The 12,155-nt window shown below is 42.3% G+C and overlaps 1 protein-coding gene across 3 annotated transcripts in view; it reads left to right on the top strand.

Moving 5' to 3' along the window:
- Nucleotides 1-12,155, top strand: part of DYRK1A (dual specificity tyrosine phosphorylation regulated kinase 1A) — a 72,206-nt gene that overhangs the window by 47,873 nt on the left and 12,178 nt on the right. For all 3 annotated transcript variants that reach the window (XM_088160492.1, XM_088160490.1, XM_088160493.1), the window contains one exon: nucleotides 3,721-3,926. In XM_088160492.1, the coding sequence (XP_088016618.1) occupies nucleotides 3,721-3,926 (206 nt within the window). The remainder of the gene's footprint in view (nucleotides 1-3,720; nucleotides 3,927-12,155) is intronic.

Below are 12,155 nucleotides of genomic sequence, written 5' to 3'. Positions count from 1 at the left end.
GAAATCTCACTTTGTGCTGCCTTTTGTGACACAGAAATATGGAAACCTTGAGGCTGGAAGAGACCTCTGGAGGTTGCCCAGTCCTGTGGCCAGCTGGGCTTTGGCTACAATCCACTGATTTTTTTTCTGGATTGATGATCCACTCTTGGGATCACTCAGTCACCTGCAGCTCTTCCCCATCAGTCAGTGAATGTTTGTGCCTTGCTGTATCTGAAAGGAGAGGGTCAGAGATGTGTTTTACCACCAAAAATACTTTTTTTGGGGAGGAGGTTTAATGTCTAAATGAGTTATGTGGACTGATGTCAAAATGGGAATAACAGAATCTCAAATGGATGAGGTAGGAAATTGAATCTGCATTGAGTTCTTAAAAATCTATGCAAAAATTTACACAAATTTTCCCAATATTACACCAATTGTAGTTCATTTATAGACTCCTCAATAATCACAATCTCAAATATTTGTTATGGCTGGAGTTAATAATTTCTTTGTTGCATGGAAAAATCATAAAATCACAGAATGGTTTGGGTTGAAAGGGACCTTAAAATCATCCAGTTCCACCCCCTGCCATGTGCAGGGAGAACTTCCACTATTCCAGGTTGCTCAGAGCTTCATCCAGCCTGACCTTAATAAAATAAATATATTCTTGAACTTCTTCCACTATGTTGAGATGATGCTTTAAGAAATAAACCTTTATGAGGGAATCCATTTTTGCAGTGTGTCTATTTTCAGAGAGTTCTGAGCTCTTTTGAGTGCAAAATACACATCAAGGTGGGTATTTTTATGCCTCCCTTGAACTAACATTAGGTAAGGCCTATTTGTAAGATAATTCTACCTACTCTAAATCCATAATGTTTTTCATGCTTAGAGATCTTGGCATATGTTTTGGAGTTTTTTCCTTTGTTTTCTTCCCAAGGTGCTTTTCAAGGTGTGATCACTTGAACTCGTAGTGGTTAAAAAGGCAAATTGATGGTTGACTACACCTTGCTCACAGATATTTCTGTCCTGTGGAAGTGCTGGACGTGCTGTGGGAGCAAGTGCCAGTAGATTTTAGTCCTGCTCTGGTGGTCAGCAGATCTCTGAATTTTTTTTGGATGTCTGGAGCTCTCCAGATGAGCCAAAAAACAATCTCAGAGCCACCAGAGGCACTGTGAGCCTCAATTAATGGCTGTGCACAAATGTCCCTGTTTCTGGAGCGACTCCTCGACCTAAAACTAAAGGAGGTCAAGATTTCTATTCTAACCAGTCCTTCCTTCCCCCTCCTTTCTTCCCAGCGTGTCACTGAGTGTTTCTAGGAGTGTTCTCCTGGGATTAGGTGTCCTGGGATAGGACTGCAGGTGTCAGGAGCAGAGTCTGGGATGTGGCAAGGGCAGGGATTTCATGGGGGCTCTCAGCTGAGTGTCACTCGTTTGTGCTGTGGCCAGGGCTGGGAGCAGTCACAGGGACAGCTGGGAAGGATGGAGCTCCTTCCTGCTCATCCTTGTGCTTACAGGTCCCAAATTTCTGACCCAGCTGCTTGCTGCTGCTGGCTGGTGTGGGTGAGGTCGGTCCCATTTCAGAGATGACTCAAATGCTTTTCCATTTAGGATGGGAACACAGGGATGAGTTGGCCAATTCCCATCCATCTCTTTGTCATCCTTCATGTCATCAGTCTGGTCAGGCTCTGATCTTGTCCCTTTTTCTGAGATTTGCTGTGGAACCATTTGTGTTTCTGGTTTAAGAAGGTCCTTGTTGGACACAGTTTGGATTCTTGGTATCACATTTGGTGTGGGACTCCCCTCCAAGCCAACAGGGATTTCTTTGTCAGTCACAAAGAGACTTTGTCAACAAATCTCAAAAATACTTTAAAATAAAAAAAAATTAAATTCATGGACTTAAACTAAAAATTAAAGTTCATGGATTTGGGTGCAGGTGGACTTGGGAGGAAAGGGTCTACAAGCATTTGAAAGCTGAAAGTTTGAAGCCAAGCCAAAACATCAAATTACAACTGTTGTTTTGTGGGATAATTATACTTTTCACACTCTTCTACTTTCTTTTTTACTTTATTTTCAATGTGTGTAGTGCATGACTCATTCTGTCCTCAGATTGTTGTGATTTTTGGCGTGTCAGAAGATCCTGTGAAGTAAATGAGAGCCCCACAGTGCCAGAATTTTTGGGTTTATGTATTTGAGCTTTCTGCTTTTTTAAGAACACATGGAAGGGTAGAATTTTTAAAATAAAATTTGTTTTTATGAAGTTATGTAAGTGGCCAGGTATCTCTATTGGAAACCTATGGCCTGGGGTAAGAAAATTCAAGATTGAAACCTTTGAAAGTAACTGGCTCTACACTTTAGAATTAGTGGTATTTTTGACTCTCTGATTTAAATATTGTTTTGACTTTTACTTCAGTCACCATGATGTTGCTAAGTGAGATTAGGATTTTTTTTCCAGGTTAAGCAGAACCTCAGAAATTAAAAGAGCAAAAATTAGAGATACTGGATGATATCTTACATATGTTCAGCCATTCTTACAGGAGTTTTCAGTGAATCTTGAAAAGGAAATGTTCACTAAATCCACCAAGTTGTAGAGATGAAAGATTAACTCTGATTCTCAGGTTTTAATGGACATTTTGTAGAAGGATTAAAAGTAACTTTCTGTGCAATGTTAACTTAAAATGGTTAATATTTTAATATACTCAGTGTAAAATGGTGTTTGATTTCATCCATGCAGTTCTTCTGTGTTGCCCTGATAGGTGTTGAGTCAATGGTGCAGTATCAATTTTAATATTTTAGTTTTGTTTTGGCAGAGTTATTTTTAAGAAAGCCAAATCTTGTCTATATTCATCTAGTGCGTTCTACTGCTTGTATTTTCTTGCAATGTTTGGACTCTAAAGGAAGTGGGGATTTCCCTTTGCTGGTCAGGTGCTTGGCTGTTTAACACCTTCCTTCTAAATTTAATCTTTAGTGATAATTTTGCTTTCAGATTGCAGCTGCTCTTTGTTTGCTGAGCTTTGTAGGGAGGTACAAACACAGAGGACAGGGAATCAGGGATTCACAGAATCACCAGGGCTGGAAGAGCCCTTTGGAATCATCCCAGTCCCACCATCATCACCCCTAAACCTTCTCCCAAACAAAGATGAGCTGCTCAGGCTGGACACTGGATTTTCTTTTGGTACAGTCAGTCCAGGAAGTTGCTGGGAGCAACCCTGAAAGGCAGAACTTGTGTGTTTTTATGGCTTTTGTGGAATCCACACACGAAATTCGTGTGTTTGGAATAACCCCTGTCAAATTCTGACTGAGTTATGACAGCCAGGTGGAGATGTGAGAAAAGGAAAGCTCAGGATTAGAGTCCCAGAATGGTTTGTGTTGGAAGGCATCTTTAAAAATCGAGTTCTGATGGTCAGGGACACCTTCCAGCATGCTCCAGGCTGGCCTTGGACATTTCCAGATATCCAGGGGCAGCCACAGCTTCTCTGGGAATTCTGTGCCAGGGCCTGCCCACCCTCCCAGGGAACAATTCCTGCCCAATATCCCCTCCAGCCCTGCACTGTCTTAGGGCCATTCCCCTTTATCCCTGTGAGAAGTCCCTGTCCAGATAACCTTTCCCTGGGGATGATGCTGGGATCACTCCCTATGGAATGTCCCATAGTGTGTGACAACCTCTGAGTGCCAAAGAGCTCAGGTGTGAGCACAGATCAAGATTCCCAACCCAACAGCTGCTTTAACCCTCACCTTGTCTTTGCAGGAGGAGAGACTTCAGCATGCAAACCTTCATCTGTTCGGCTTGCACCATCGTTTTCATTCCATGCTGCTGGCCTTCAGATGGCTGGACAGATGTCCCATTCTCATCAGCAGTACAGTGACCGGCGGCAGCAGAGCATCAGTGACCAGCAGGTCTCGGCCTTATCCTACGCGGAGCAGCTCGAGCAGCCGATCCCATTGACAAACCAGGTTTGTTGGGACTCCCTGCATGTATTGGGAATGGTGGATTCTGTCACCCCTGTAGTGTCCTGGTCCCTCTCCCCTCTGGCCATGCAGAGTTGGCCGAGATCCAGTTTCTTCCCCCGCTTACAGACCCTATAGAAGACCCCCGTGTCCCCTGACCTCGGCCTCTTTTCACTCCTGGAGGACCACAAGAAATACTCTCCCCAGGGGGAGAAAAAGCTTCTTTTGTTATCTTTTACTCACGTCCATGTGGCAGATCCCTGAGGCTTCATCCTGACATCTGAGCTAGTCAGGAACAAGGGTGAAGTCTCAACGGGCAAAGCCACACGGGGCAAAGCTGCTGCTGCACCTGGGCCTTGGTGGGATGTGCAGCTCTGCAATGCTTTGGGTTGGAAGGGACCTTGAGAGATGCAGTTCTACCCCCTGCCATGGCAGGGACAAATTCCACTGTCCCAATGTCCAACCTGGCCTTGGGCACTGCCAGGGATCCAGGGGCAGCCACAGCTGCTCTGGGAATTCCATCCCAGCCCCTCCCAGGGAACAATTCCTGCCCTGTATCCCATCCAGCCCTGCCCTCCTTCAATTTAAGGTCACTCTCCCCATGTCCTGTCACTCTAAACCCTTGTGAAATGTCCCTCTCTGTCCCTGTACCATACAACCATAAATGACAGGATCAGGGCATTTATTCTTGTAGGATTTTTTGGGGTTTTTTAAACTAATAAACTCCAAGCTCTGTAAGGATGGAGTTAATATACAATAGTATACTTCAAAATATTTTCATTATATATATACACTATATACTATGTACTGTATTCTATACACTATACTATACTATGTACTATACTATAGATATTATATATATTTTTATATATATATTACTATATTATATATATATACAATATAACTTTTAAAAAGTTATTGAAGTTGTTTCTAAATTTCTGGAATTATATAATTTACAACAATTAATTACAGGATCAGGGCATTTATTCTTGTAGATTTGGGGTTTTTTTTAACTAATTAACTCCCAACTTTGTAAGGATGAAGTTAGTGTACAACAGTATATTTAAAAATATTTTCATTATATATATACTATATATGTGTATATATACTGTAACTTCAAAAAAGTTCTTCAAGTTGTTTCTAAACTTCTGGAATGTATTTATTATGATTTTTTCTACTTTGAACATTTCTTTAAATAAGGGGAGAGAAAGACTGGCCAAGTAGAGAACTGTAAAAAGCTCTTTTAAAAATAATAACTAAATTTTAAATTTTTGTGCTGTTTGTTAGCATCTGATTGCTTTCTTACTTACCCTAATGGACAGTTTTGCAATGCAGTCACTGCTTGGTGTATTTGGAATACAAAGTTTACACAAAATATATTTTATTGGAGTAGGTAGGACTGCTGAAAGAGCTCCCTAACTCAGTGTGCCAGGAGCCACAAGAGCTGCTGTTCCTCTGGATAAGTGGGAATTCTGTTGGTTTTTAAAAATTCCACAGCCCAGTTGTGGAAACATAAGGGCAGATGGGTTCCAACAAAGCCTGTAAGTCAGAACTTGAAAATTTGCTGCAGACTGGTGAGGAATGTTTCACTAAAGAGGATGGAGGTGAAGTGTGTTTGTGCTCAGGATGTTTTAGGTGGAAAAGTCTTCAGAACCATCAAGAGATGGCCTGGAGCTGTGGGAAGAAACTTTGGCAGGAGGAGGAAAGGATTGGAGGGGATGAGAATGGCCAGGATGGTGGGTGCCAGGATCTGGGGATCTCCAGTGTTGGGTGTCAGGCAATGTTGGGTGCCAGGATTTGGAGATCTCCAGTGACTGGAGCAAAGTAAATAAAATTGGCCAAGGATGGGGATTCCTTTCCTGAGGGCCAGTCAGGAGGAAGAGGAAATCTCCTATAGAACAATATTTAGCTTGAGGATCTACAAAGGCGTTTTCTGTGAGTTTTTTCAGGTGAAAGGTCTCCCAAAGCTTCCACAATGAGGCTGGTTAATCAAGAAAAGTTGCACCTGAACCCTTTCAAGGACTTTAGAAACAAACTCTAGGAATTTTAGGTTGTTTGGACATGATCCATGTGAGGAAATAATCAGCTGGCCACTTTGACCATGGCAGTCAAGTTGTCTTTGCACCACTAACACAGAATCAATGTTCCTGGCTTTGATGGTGGGCAACTTCCTGAAGTCTTCTGACTACTTTGCCTTCCCTGCCTCTTTCCTCCCTCAAGTTCTTGTGCTTCTCCCATCACCCAGTCCCACCAGGAATTCTCCTCACCAGGCTCCTGCTTGGAATGGAGATTCTGTGTGAGCCTCTGTGGGGACTCTCAAAGGCTTTTTGTCCTTGCACTGCATTTCTGCTTTTGTGTGCACAGCCAGATCCAGCTGAGATCTTCCTGCTGCTGGCTCACATCATCTGCTCTGGACCTGGTCTCTCTGCAGAATAAATTCCTTGTTCTTTCTTTTGGGTTGCCCTTTTACAGCTCTGGTTCATCTTGATTAAAAAAATAACTTCTTTTCTTGTAAAAACCTTGACTTCTATGGTTGAAGGCTTTGTGCTTTTCTCTCCAGATGTGATCTGCAAACATCTGGGGGGGTTGTGTCCCATTGATCCCTGCACGTTACAGATTCTTTATGACATTCCTACAGGAATCCTTTTTATTCAAGGTATTGCCATGAATATGCTGCCACTTGTCCTTGATGAAAGCAGTTCTGTCCTGTAAATGTCAGTTCTGGAAAGGAACCTTGCAGAGAAAATTCTTGGAACCATCTTTGGGTGCTTGTTTCATTCTTCTGCTGGAATCCCACCACTTGTTCTCTGTGTCTTCTCCTTGTAGAGCTTCCAACACAGACCAGCTTTTAATAATGGCAAACTCCCTTTGGTCACAAGAGGTGATTTCTGCCTTTGCAAGTTCATGCCACAGAATTCCACGATGATTTAGGTTGGAAAAAATCTCCAAGATGAGTCCCAGCTGTGCCCCATGGCCACCTTGTCACCCTGAGTGCCACCTCCAGGTGCCACCTGCAGGGATGGGCACTCCAAAGCTCCCTGGGCAGCCCCTGCCAAGGCCTGAGCTCCCTTTCCATGGGGAAATTCCTGCTGCTGTCCAAGCTGAGCCTGCCCTGGCCCAGCCTGAGGCCGTTCCCTCTCCTCCTGTCCCTGTTCCCTGGAGCACAGCCCGACCCCCACTCCCTGCCCCTCCTGCCAGGGACTTGTGCAGAGCCACAAGGTCCCCCCTGAGCCTCCTTTTCTCCAGTTTTTATCTTCCAGAAAATCCTAATTCAAATATGCAGCAAAATGAATTGGCTGTTGGAGAAACCTTGATAGTTTGATCTTAATATATCCATAAAAACAGGAGGAGGGAAAAGGTGATTTCAGGCAGATTCAGGAAGTTTGATCCTTTAAGGTTCAAACTTTCAATGCAGTGGCTCCCATCCAGTCAGACACACAAGGATTGGGTCTAGGAGCTTCAATTTCCTGGAATTTCCTTTTATCAGCAGCCTGGACCACTGGGACAGCATGGGTACCACAGCCTAAAAATAACTGGGTGCCCTAAAACCAACCTGCTTGTGTACCCTAAAATAATCTGCTTGGATGCCCTAAAAGTAAAATATTAGGGTCCCCTAAAAGTAACCTAATTGGGTGCCCTAAAAGCAATTTCTTAGTGTGCCCAAGAAGTAATCTAGTTGAGTGCCCTAAAAGTAAATTGTTTAGGTGCCCTAAAACTTCTTTGGGTACCCTAAGAGCAACGCATTTAGGGACCCTAAAATAACCTCTAAAATAACCACACCATTTGGGTGCCCTTGAAGTACCTCATTTAGGGACTCTGAAAGTAACTCATTTAGGGACCCTAAAATTATTTCTTTGGGTGCCCCAAACACCCCCTTCGGGTGCCCTAAAACTTCTTTGGGTGCCCCAAACACCCCCTCCGGGTGCCTTAAAATTTCTTTGGGTGCCCCAGACATCCCCTTTGGGTGCCCTAAATCTTCTTTGGGTGCCCCAAACACCCCTTTGGGTGCCCTGGGAGTTCCCTGTTTGTTGTGAGCGGGTTGCTCCCCCTTTGCTGCGGTTCCCTGGTGCTTTGAGCATCCCGGAGCTTTGGGGAAATCGGGATTTTCCCAGCTTGGAGCTGCCGGGATTCCAGCGGAGCCTTTCCCGAGCTCCAGCCCCCCTCTGCTGGCAGCAGCGCGGTGCTGCTGCCGGGAAAAAAAAAATTAAAATAAATAAATAAATAAAAAAAAGCTCCTCTCCCAAAAATCCCATCCTTGCCCGAGCTCCCTGAGCTTCAGCAATTACCTGCTGGCTGATGCTCTTGCAGGTTATTTTTGTGTCTTTGCTGCAGACTGAATCTTTTTTTTTTTTTTAATAGAGTGTCTGGTTCAGGTTCCTGGAATGATTTTAATTCATAACCAGAGAAAGGGAAGCCAGGTCTTGAATGTGAATTTATTGCTTTTATTCCTGCTCTGTCCTGCTTGGATTTGGGGTTGTAGTGGCTTGCAGGCCATATTCTGGTATTTGGGGAATCATTCACAGCTGCAGATTAAAGGTTAGGAAACAATAATAACAATTTACATTACAATTATATAAAATCTATGTATTTATATTACATGTAAGTACTATAAATAATCACATATAAGTCGCTCTTAAAAGATTATTTACATAATTTTCTCTTGCTCTTACTGCTTTCTGGCTGTGGTCCCCAAACCCATCACTGACAAGGATCAAAGAATTCTAGGAAAATACTCCAAGACCAGCCAGATTGTTTTGCTGTTCACTTATTTATGAGGTTTTAAATGGCAGTTAAAAACTTCCAGCTCTGTCTTTTTAATTTTTTTCCTTCAGGAGTTATTTTTTAAGGCTTTTATTTCCCAAATAGTTCTGGCAGGACGGGGTCTTGCTCTTGGCTGTGACTGCTGAGTGCTCATTTTAGGGAAGTGTGGGAGCACATGGCCCAGAGTGAACAGAAATTTGGGATCTTTCTCCTGTAGCAGTAATAAATTAATATTTCTCTGTCCAGTTTTAACTGGTTCCATCTTGTGAGTTCACCACAGCCTGATGGCAATAAAAGATAAGAGCTTAAAAGTTGTCACAACTTCAAAGTTTCTTTTTTTTATTTTTTGCTGCTCTGTTTGTCTCCATCATGGATGCTCAGATTGCCTGCAACTCTTTTTTTTCATTTAATTATGAAATTATTAGAAAATTGATTTACCTGATAAAGGAGCTGAGATTTTGGTAACAAATTCCAGCAGTTCAGCTTTCATGAAACACCTGGAATGGGAAGGTCAGGCTGACTGTTAAACACCTTTCTATTTCTGTTTATCTAAGATCACTCTGCATAATTCAAGGTTTTACTGACCAGATCTTGGCCAGAGGTTTTATTGATCACATCAACATCATTGCCAAATTGGTGCTGCAGCACCAGCTTAAAAATCTGAATCCAGATATTCCCACTACCTGATCAACATTATTGTTAGTGATGGTTTAACTTCAGCAGCATCAGTGTGGCCATGCAAGTCAATGAAACAATTACACTTGGAATTCTTGCTGAAAGTTGCTCTGACACAATGAAATCTTCATTATTTATTCTATTTGTGAAGTGGAACATGTGCTATACACCAGCTGAATTTATCTCTTTTTTTATTTTCTTCTTTTAATGAATGAATGGTAGTGGCTCTTACTTTTTTTTAAAAAAAAGAAAACTGAATTAAAGCATCCCATAAACTACTCAGGGTTCTCCATAATCAAAAAATAAAAATCATTTAAAAAAGAACAATGCCATCTGTTTGGACAAAAAAGAAAATGTCCATAAAGAGAGAAATTTGTTTTGTGTTCTATCCCCAAAGGCTGGGAGTTCAAACAGCACACCTGAGTTAAAAGTCACAATTCTCATAAAATGTGCTTTGTCACCAGTGTGTTGGGGACACATTAATGGGGCTTTTTTGTGGGTATTTCCTTATTATTTAATTACAATTTATAATTGTAATCAGTTTCTTGTCTCTCAGACCTGAGGTGCAGCATCTCTTTGATTCATGTTCTGGTTTTAGGGAGTTCTGAGCTTGCAGTGTTGCTGTCTGGCCACCAGATAGAGACTGAAGCTTGAGAAATGAGAGCCTTTCCTTTTCCTTTCCTTTTCCTTTTCCTTTTCCTTTTCCTTTCCTTTCCTTTCCTTTCCTTTCCTTTCCTTTCCTTTCCTTTCCTTTCCTTTCCTTTCCTTTCCTTTCCTTTCCTTTCCTTTCCTTTCCTTTCCTTTCCTTTCCTTTCCTTTCCTTTCCTTTCCTTTCCTTTCCTTTCCTTTCCTTTCCTTTCCTTTCCTTTCCTTTCCTTTCCTTTCCTTTCCTTTCCTTTCCTTTCCTTTCCTTTCCTTTCCTTTCCTTTCCTTTCCTTTCCTTTCCTTTCCTTTCCCTTTCCCTTTCCCTTTCCCTTTCCCTTTCCCTTTCCCTTTCCCTTTCCCTTTCCCTTCTTTTCTTTTCCCCTTTTATTTTGGTGGTTGAGCATTCCTTGAATCCAAGACAGAAATCAGAGTAACCCCAACAATAAAGGATTGGAGAGTGTTGTATAAAATAGACAATTACTTTGTTTCCATGGTTTTCCATCATCAGGAAGAAAGAATCTCTCTTGGAAAAAGAAGGGAATATTACAGATTTTACAGTATAAAAGTATGAGGAAAAAAAGTTCAACCCAAAACTTTATGAACCCAGGGGAGCAAAATAGAAGCTGAAAAAGTTCATACAGGTTCAAGAGTGTGATCAGAAATGTGTGACTGTCAAAATGCCCCTTTTAAATAAGGGACTGGCTGCAGTAGCCTGCAGATTTTACATTATTTACAATTTTTGGATAGTGATAAATCAGATTATATTTTTTTTACCAGGCTTTTTATTTCAGAGTGGAAGTTAAATTTTTATTTTTGAAGTAAGCAAGCAAATTTGACTTACAAATTAGAAAATAGTCATGAAAACTTGTCATGCAAACTCCCTTTCCAAATTAGAGCAATTTTTTGAATTTTTGAATTTTTTGAGTCTGAACTATGGAATTCTTCAACATTGAGACTTTTCCATCAAAAATCAAGTCCCTGTGCTGGTCAGCCCAGGACATAAACTGGGCCCTGCCAGTATTCCTGATATTCCTCTGCCACATCCTGCTTTCTTTCACCAGCAAAACCCACCAGTGTTCCCATATTCCAATACCTTCTTCCAGTCAGAATTAAGGAATTTGAGGAAATATTTGGATTTGAAGCTTCTTTAACAATGACAGCTGGATCAGGGCTCGTTGCTGCTCGGTGCTGTGGGAGAGAACCAAAAGATCCCCTTTAGGTGGGGTTTATTTTATTTCATGGGCTACATTTGTTTGCCAGATGAAAGGAAGAACCAAAAATGTTTTGTAAATGTCCCATAGTTTGTTTGGGAAACTTTCAAACAGTTTCCTGATGTTTACAAAGTGCTTGTACTTGTAATAAAATAGAATTAATGTCTTTTCTCCTGCCCACACAGGAGGAGAATGAGAGTTTGGCTTCCTAGGGTGGTCCCTCGAGTACCTCAGTGCAGGTCCAGTTTTAGAAGCACAAACTCTCTACAATTTCTTTCTGTGAGACCCTTTTTGGGTCACTTTTATGTCAATCTTTTTATTTTATCATTGAAGGGAAAAAATTATTTGTACAGCAACCATTATAAGTATTAAGTTATCCTATAAAAAGTAGAAGAGCAGGTAGACTTGGTAATGACAAACTCTTCAGTCACAGAAGGTGACTTCTGCTTTTTCAGGTTCATATCACAGAATTTCAGGATATTTTAGGTTGGGAAAGGTATCCAAGATGAATCTCAGCTGTGCCCAATGCCCACCTTGTCCCCATCCCAGAGCACTGAGTGTCCAGGCCTTCCTTGGACACTTCCACTTAATAACTCATTTATTAATTCAATAATACTGATGGAAAACATCCGTGGAACAAGCTTTTCTCCAATGGACTTGCTTAAACTCACCCTGAGGTTTTCTGTCCTGCACCTGGAGGGGAACAACCCCAGGCAGCAGCTCAGGCTGGGGGTGACCTGGGGGACACTGAGCTGTCCCTGAGCCAGCAGAGTGTCCAAGGGTGTCCTGGGGGGCACTGGGATGAGCATTCCCACAGGTCAGGGGTGATCCTGCCCCTGTGCCCAGCCCTGGGGGCACCTCTGGGTGCTGTGCCCAGCTCTGGCTCCTCAGCACAGCAGGGACAGGAGCTCCTGGAGCTGAGCAAGGGCCTGGAGCATCTCCG

The sequence above is a fragment of the Sturnus vulgaris genome, chromosome 2 (assembly GCF_052056855.1).
Source record: "Sturnus vulgaris isolate bStuVul1 chromosome 2, bStuVul1.hap1, whole genome shotgun sequence".
In the NCBI taxonomy this organism is placed as follows: Eukaryota; Metazoa; Chordata; class Aves; order Passeriformes; family Sturnidae; genus Sturnus; species Sturnus vulgaris.
Note: the sequence above shows the minus strand (reverse complement) of the source record. Positions and strands in the feature narration are given on the sequence as shown.